This window comes from Neltuma alba, unplaced genomic scaffold (genome assembly GCF_004799145.2).
Source record: "Neltuma alba isolate B1F8T4 unplaced genomic scaffold, ASM479914v2 tig00010087_pilon, whole genome shotgun sequence".
Lineage (NCBI taxonomy): Eukaryota > Viridiplantae > Streptophyta > Magnoliopsida > Fabales > Fabaceae > Neltuma > Neltuma alba.
Genome location: NW_021635044.1, coordinates 107,444 through 116,129, shown reverse-complemented (window position 1 = coordinate 116,129; position 8,686 = coordinate 107,444). Strand labels below are relative to the sequence as shown.

Sequence of the window (8,686 nt, the reverse complement as noted above, 5' to 3'; positions counted from 1 at the left end):
ACGTAAAATTCAAGTGCCATTAGTTATTATTAGTTGAACAATAAAATGCAATGTGCTTTATGTCACATCCAGTAATTTGGTAAATAGGAATAAGGATATTCTTAAGCATTTACAGGCCAAAATAATAGGAAGAAATAGAAAAACATAATTCCTAATGTTTATGTTGTGTTGGGGAAAAAGAATAATTCCACAAAAGTTATGGGCAAAGTATGTAATTTTGAAAATATGTTAGAAATTCCCAAAAATTATGGAATAATTATAAAAATTAGAGGAAAGCCCCTGGACACTATAATAATTTTTAAAAGGAAGAATTCTTATGGAAATTATTTATTATGATTTTCCAGTTAGTTTTGAAAGTTTACTAATTAAGAAAAATTGGTCAAAATCAATTATGGAAAAATATTTTCGAGCATCAGAAAATTGAACAAAAATAGGGATAATATACCTTGGAATTATATGATAGTATATAAGTGGTTTTATACCCAAATTACCTCTAAAAAATTATAAAGGAATTTAAGGGTGAATTAGGCCAAATTGAGGTCATTTATTTGGAAAATTCCAAATAAATAGCTTTAAGAAAAAGTGAATTTCAAGAAAATTCACAAGGTATCCTAAGAAATTATAAAGATTATGGGATTAAAATTTTTTTTAAATATTTAGATATTTCTTAGCGGCCTTGCCAAATAAAGAAATCACTATGAAAAAGAAATTCGTTTTCCTCTTTATAATTAGTAGAAAAATAATATGGCAAGAAAGGCAGGCATTTTAATAAGAGAAAAATGAGAAGAATGGATTATGGATCTGAATGAGAATAATTACAGCAGCCAGGATACCATAATCATAGAATAGGAATTAAACTCAAAGCAAAAGTACATTGATAAAGTAAAAAGTACACTATTGTCTTTTACTTGGCCCACAAGTTGTCACTTGTTAAGCCATCAATGGAGATGATTTGAGTGCCAAGTGTTAAGCCAAGGGTGGAGAGGATTTTAACTTTGGAAATTGCTTTTCAATTGGAATTAAATTAATAGAGGAAAAAGGTTCAAGAAAGCATAGGAGCCTGAAATCTTATCATTGTAATTTGCTTGATCGGGATGGCAATTATGAGGGACTTGGCCTATAAATAAGCCCTTCCCCCTCTCACAAGACATGATTTTCAGCTAAGAGGGGGAAGTTCTTGCAAATTGATTTCTTGAATTTCAAATAAGAGGAAAGCTACTACTTTTAGTCAACCAAACTTGGATCTAAGGTTACTAGGTTGCTCTATTGTGTTCCTTGCCGTGTTTTCTTGGTTTGTATGGTTGAAAAATCTAGTTTTCCTCATGAGGAAGTGTTGACCAAAATCATAAAGGGTTAGGGGAAGAAAGTTTTGATGTTATACCTAGTTAAAACACATTGGTTCAAGGTTGTTTCAAGTAGTTTGTGTTGATATTTGAAAGATTTCATGATATGATTCTGAATGGTACTGTTCGACCAAGCTAAGATTTGTACCCTAGGATGTTTTTTCATAGTTTTAATACTTCCATTGTGTCTAAAATAGAAAATGGTACAGGATAAACGTAAAGAACAAGCATTTGAAGCATTGGAATTAAAGTTGAAATTTTTAGATTTCACAACCCCCTATTCGGTCAACACTAGTTCTTGGGGAAGTAGTTTTCCTTTCATGAATCCAAGTTCATATTTGGATTCTACATGAAATTTATGTAGAATTGACCTAAGAGGGCAATTTTTAGGTTAAAAAAGACAAAGCTCCAAAATTTAAAGAAATAAGGGTTAAACGGTTACTTAAGCTCTGTCATTGAGTCTTTTATGGTTTGGATTGTCATGTGGCTGTCCCTTTTGTGCAATGTAATGTTTAGGATTTAATATTTGTGGAGGGAAGAAGCAAGAACAAATAACCAAGAAGCAATTGGATCAAAGTAGCAAGTTTAAACTAACTCTTAATATTAACATTGCATTGATTATTAATGCATAAATGATTGCTATTATGTGGTTGAACTATGATGATTGTGATATGGATGCTCCTTGCTTTGTATTTCCTTGACTATTGCATGTTAGAGATTGCCTAATTATGAGAGAATTAGTTCTCTAATGATAACTAATGTTGAAATGCTTTGATGATGATGCATGTTGATGTTATGGTTGATTTATTTTGCTATTGGGATTTCAATGAAATTTCATTCCTTCTAAATGTAATTTAACATTCTAAGAGTTGAACCATTTGAAGAAGAAGAAGAAAACTCAAGAATGAATGGTGTATATAAACCATGAAACCACTTAACTTTTGACAATGTATGTATAAGTATGCATGGTTGCTGTAACACTATGAAGCTGAGAACTTGGACTTGCTAGACGAATTAAATTATGAAATTTGGCATGCTTATAGTCCATATTTTGAGCTTCAAATCAATATGTAGAACGTTAAAATTGGACATCTGTATGATTTATGGTGATTTTTCAAAATTAAGATTTGAAATCCGGAAAAAGTTTTTAACCAATGGAACAATGGTAACTTCCGTAGAAATATGGCACTGTTTCACACTCAATTGGTTCATAAGATTATTTTTTCTTGAAAGAGAATTCAAAGAGCTTTCAGTAGAACTTGGAACCATTCCATTTTTATTTTTTGAGAATTAGTTATGAATTTTCGAAATTAGACAGAAATTCTGGATTTTACCAAATTAACAGTGTTTCAGTAACTAGCATCGTTTTTCCGTTTTTATGAGTTTAAGGCCATCCAAAGTAGTTAGAAATGGTTCTAAATGGACTCTAAGATGTAATAGAAGTAAGGTGTAAGACTTTAATATTTTATGTTTTACTATTTATTTATTTAATTATGAATGCAAGATGATTCTATTTCTCTTTGGGGCACATATCAAATGCAAAGTCCCAAGACTCAAATTACAACAAAAATTCAAGATATCCCTTTTTTTTTTTTTTAAGATGAGATTGATTGCCCAAAAATGGAGCTCTTACAAAATGGCGGGAAGCTTGTACATTAACTACATTTGTTATGCATATTCTCAAACAAATAATCCCCATTCAAGAGCCCTAAAATCTATGACACTGAGAGAGTTTGCCAAAGTAGCATAGCAGGTATCAAAGACCAAAGCAACTAATGTTCACAATTTATTCATATGTTGAATTTTAATTTTTTTACGGAACAATAAACTCATAAAAATATTTAAGTGTTTGTATATTCAAAAAGTATTACTTTTATAAATAGCAATAGATCAATTTGATACTATGCAAATGTCACATTAACGAATTGTAATATGGTAGTATTAGTACCAAATGATTTTGGTTTTATATGATATATCCATAATAATATATAATTAAAAAGCTTTTCTTTTTGGTTCAAGAAAACATAATGTACGACACAGGAGCCAGTACCTTAGATAACCTTCAATATATCAAAGTAACGAACACTTTCAAGTAAGTAAACCTTTCATCATGCGCATCAACAACATGAGGGGGCCAAATAGAGAACCTTCAATATCAAGCAATAAAAAGAATTGAAGTTTAATCTTGAGATTCCAACCTTAGATAGGGGGCTAAATAGACAAGTGCATACATGTCTTCTCCTTGTAGCACCTTAATTTTTTACCAAATAATTTACCAAATAGAAACAAATGGAACCATATTTGATGGCCAAAGGTTTGAAAAATTTAACTTTGAAAAATCTTGTTCTCAAGTTACTATTCAATGCAACCCATAATTTAGTGAAACTTTGAAAACTTATAATTAATTTAAAAAAAATCAAAATTGAGTGATTCCAAGTTATATTGGAAGCTTTTTGGATTATCTTTTAAGAAAAAAAAATGCACCGATCAATTTGCCTTCAGACTTAGGCCCATTTTCTAAAATTACTGTTCATTTGGTGATTTGCTAATTTTTTAGGATTTTGTCTAATTTTGGAATGACATAACTTCTTGTACAAATATTTGTTTGAGGCGTGCTACCACTCATCTTAAAGAGAAAAATGAAATCTCTTAGATTGAAAAGTTTCATGGATAAACTCCATCATTTGACTAGAACCACATTGGTCAAAGTTGCTCTCAAAAGGTTGACTTTTATCCCTTTTTGGGTTTTACCTCTTCATACTTAAACTCTAGCTTCACATACTATCATTCTCCCACATAATTGGGCATAATAGCATAGTTTGTCATATATTTGCATCAAAGTATAGTAAAGTATCATTCAAAAGAATATTTACAAATTATTCACCATGTTGTCAAGAAAAGACCAAAACATATAAGCTTTCACAACATCAAGTATTCCTTCATACATTGGTAATCTCCTTGTTCTTTCCTCTTGATGTTGCAGGCCCTACGATTTTTTGAACATGGGAGGGGTAAGATTCATAGGAATATTAGTAGCATAGCATCACATTTACAATGTCACACTCAAGTAAAATAGTACATGCTACATGAACTAGCTATCACATGCTGTTAACTCATTCACATGCCATGGAAAGGAAATAACATGTTTCTCATTCATAGCACTCAATATTACATTAGCCAAGGCATTACATGCATAGAGTTAAACATCACATAACATCATAATTTCATCCACATCATGGTATAGCAACATAGCATAACATATAACAACAAATATAATGCGAGGTAACATTAAAAAGTAAATGCTAGCCACCTTTCTCAAACTTATCCCTTAATCTTCAAGCTTCCCCTCTTAACAAAACTCCTTTTCTTTTGATGTCAAACCTATTGGTAACACAAAAATAGAGGTGAAGTTGAAAACTTCCCAAGGGTCGAAGTTTGGTCTCCACCTCTTTGAAAGCGGCAGTGGCAGAGGAGTGTCCAAGGACAGTGATCCGACCAAATGGCATCGGAAAAAGTACAAAAAAGTAAGGAAGGAAGGCACTGCAGACGAGATGAACCATGACAAAACCGAGTCTTTCAAGGAAAAATTGATGGGAAAAGAGAACATAACTGTCTCAGGCGACAAGAAGGGAAGCAAAGTCTTCGACGATGCATGGAACGAGTATCTCGGCAGTATCAAGAACTACTTCATAAATACTGCATCTAAGCAAAACTAGGACCAGGCCGACGATGAAGAAGAAGATTGCCCAACATTGAGGGTCACCCGAGAAGAATACGAAAGGTGGTGTGCTCCGTGGAAGAAGTCACTTATCATCAAATTGCTAGGAAAGACCATACCTTTGTGGTTGATGAAAGGGAACCTCACTTGTCAGTGGAAAACAGAGCAACTATATACGACGAGAGACCTAGACAACGAATTCTTTGTTGTGTCTTTCGAAGATGAAGACGATATGAATTCTATCTACAGAGAAGGACCTTGGATGATTGCCGATCACTATCTCATAGTGCAAAGGTGGAGACCAAACTTCGACCCTTAGGAAGAAGAAGTAGAGAAGAAGGTTGCCGTGTGGGTTCGCATACCTCTTCTCCTATTGGAATTTTTTAACATGGAAAGCTTGTGCAAGATTGGCCAACTGGTTGTTAAAACTCTGAAGGTTGACTCGATCATGTACACAAGCAAAAAGGGACGATTCGCACGCATCTGCATTGAGTTAGGCCTTAAGGAAAAACTCAAGTCAGCCATCAATGTATTCAGGAAATGCCGAGTAGGAGTTTATAAAGGCCTCCATCTCATATGTTCCAATTGTGGGAAGTACGGGCATCATAAAGAAGTGTGTCTGGATAAGTGCGTCGCCCCTGAAACCAACACTGTTCACACGGAGACCGCGAACACCCCTAGAAATAAGACAATCGACAAGGTTAATATTGATCTAGAGGAGGAATCAATGGAGTTGAACTCCACTCCTCCGGCAGACCTGCATAAAGTCTCTGAAAGTGGGATCTCCAAGCGTCAAATCAAGGAGCAAACCATTGGTGAACAGTCCGGCAGCTTTTGTACGCCGGCAGCGGAAAAGCATGGAATGTGGAACATACTCTAACAGTCAAGGGGGAGAAGATTTGGAAACCACAAAAAAATTGGATTACAATTGAATGCACACGAGAGAGTGACGTTGAATAATACCAAATCAAAATTAAATCGATCTGCATGAAGTTAATCAACAGGAAATCCTAAATAGAAATCATGAGGTGGATGCTGTGCAATATATAAAAAGCAACTCTAGATTTGGAGTGAAGGACTCTCAGCAAAATACGAGGTGGGTCCTGGTGGGCTTGAACAAGAACTCCAAAAGTAAAAATCCTAATAAGGACAAAGACAAAACAGCAGCTGCTGTGTGTAAAGCCAAGACCACATCACACCTGTTGACTCCTACCAAGGCCGACTTTTGGCAAGCCCAAAACCCCTTTGAGGCTCTAATGGGCCTTAATGAAAATGGGCCCAGCAACACAACCAGTGCCAGAGAGGCTCTAAAGACGTCTCACAATGAGGTTGTTTTTCTGGAAACCCTGAATACGGCATCTACACTAGAGACAGAAATAAATAATATAGTAGACATAATCATGATAACAGTGTTGAACGAGAACAACCAGACAACCAATTTTTTAACAGCAAACAACAGGACAGATAACAACCAAAACAATTTGGGGTCTATAAGCTCATATCCCCAATCCTTGGGTGACCCATGAATTACATCTTCTAGAATTATAAGGGTATTGGGTCCAAGGTCTTTCCGAGACTCATTAGAGAAATTAAAAGAAGATACAAAGTTGATTTTTGTGCACTCTTTGCAATCAAATCTAGTAGAGAAAAGGCGAGACAAATCAGTAAAATTTGGGATTCCAAAACTGTGAAATCTTTGATGCTTCGGGCTTTCATGGAGGTATTTGGATCTCCTAGTCAAATGATAATTTCTCTCTCACTGTTTTGGAAGTTAATACCCAATACATCCATGTGGTAATTAAAAGCAATTGAGGAAAAGTCTTTATCACATATCTGTATGCTTGTCCTAATAGTACAGTTCAACAATCGCTTTGGCATAGCCCCCAAGCGTTGAACTCAAGCAATGATTGGCCTTGGTTTATAGGAGGAGACTTCAATGCAACCTTATTCTCCCATAAACGCCGCTCTACAGCACACAGGACTACCCCTGCTGACAGGGAGTTTAGTGATTGGGTGGATAACATGGAACTAATTGATATGGGTTGCTCGGGACCTTTCTTTACATGGAAGAGAGATGGGTGTGAAAGCAGAATTGATAGAGTTCTCTCCAATGCTAAGGCGAGGAGCCTTTATATTGATGCCATTATGAAAAACCTTCCGTGGTTTAAATTTGATCAAAGACCAATTCTTCTTCAACTACGGCCAGGTATGTTCTCAAAAAACTCTGTTCATCATCCTTTTCGATTTAACGCTCCTTGGATTCTTCATGATGACTTTAGCAGGTTAGTCAAAGAAAAGTTGGAACCAAATTCGAACTGAGTTAACAATATTGATAAATTCACCTATGAGCTCGTGGAATGGAGCAAAACTACGTTTGGTCACCGAAAAGGAAGAAAGAGTTTGTTGATGGGAAGGCTTGAGGGTATCTCCCTGAGCATTGCCTCCTTAGGAAACTCTTCCTTCTTGGATCAACTACAATGTAAACTCTAGCTTGAGCTAGAGGAAGTCATCATACAAGAGGATCTGCTCTGGGCTCAAAAGGCTAAATGCGAATGGTTTGCTCTTGGGGACAAAAACTCTAAGTACTTTCATTCAAGAGCGAATGGACGCATACGCAGAAATAGAATCAAAGCCATACAACAGGAGAACAGAGTTTGGATAGATAACACAGAGCTAATTAAAAATATTGCAACCTCTTTCTTTGTCACTTTGTTTTGCAAAGAAGAGGATAAAAGATGAACTCAAATTACTCAAGCTTGTTTCCTGAGGTCGATCCCTTGCAATTAGGTCTCCTGAAGAAAGAGGTGAGTAGGGAAGAAATTAGAGCGGCTCTCTTCAGCATGGGGGCCCTAAAATCTCCAGGTCCGAATGGACTTAACGCTTTATTCTACCAAAATCAATGGGAGTTTGTGGGCACATCGATGATCAAATTAGTGAAGCAAGCTTTTACTAATCCAACTATCATTGCTGATATTAATCATACTTATATTGTCCTCATTCCCAAGAAAGATTGCCCAGAGACCATAAGAGACTTTCGCTTTATTAGTCTGGATAATGTGATTTATAAGATTATCTCCAAAGTGGTTGTTAATAGGATGAAGTGTTTCTTGCCAAGCATTATATCCCCTAATCAATGCAGCTTCGTTCCTGGGCAAACTAGCTCTAACAATATCATTGTTGCCCAGGAGGTCATTAACACAATGAGAACTATGTCTGGCAAGAGGGGGTTTATGGCTATAAAGATTGACTTGGAGAAAGCTTACGGCTAGGTTAGATGGGAATTTGTGTTAAAGTTCCTAGAGGAGTTAAACATACTTGAGACCATGAGAAGAGTTATTTAGTATTGCAAATCCACTTCCTCTATGCAGATCATATGGGAAGGGGACAAATCTGATATCTTTCATCCTTCTCGTGCCGAAGCCCTCTCTCGCCCTACCTGTTCGTTCTTTGCATGGAAAAGTTTGCACATATTTATTCAAGAGGAGATGAATTCAAGCTAATAGAAGGCAATAAAACTTGGTAAGAACAACCCTCCGATCTCTCATTTGTTTTTTGCTGATGATATGTTAATTTTTGCAGAGTCTAACTTAGAATAGGTTGAAGTCATTAAGGAATGCCTTAAGCG

The 8,686-nt window shown here is 35.6% G+C and overlaps 1 protein-coding gene across 1 annotated transcript; it reads left to right on the top strand.

The window, feature by feature from the left end:
* Nucleotides 1-7,796: 7,796 nt before the first annotated feature.
* Nucleotides 7,797-8,330, top strand: LOC114754138 (uncharacterized). Its single transcript, XM_028942900.1, has one exon. The coding sequence runs from the start codon at nt 7,797-7,799 to the stop codon at nt 8,328-8,330; it is 534 nt and encodes a 177-aa protein (XP_028798733.1).
* Nucleotides 8,331-8,686: the final 356 nt, after the last annotated feature.

Bases quoted from the DNA above. Each gene is read 5' to 3' on its own strand.
- LOC114754138 (XM_028942900.1), top strand. From the start codon at position 7,797: ATGAACTCAAATTACTCAAGCTTGTTTCCTGAGGTCGATCCCTTGCAA.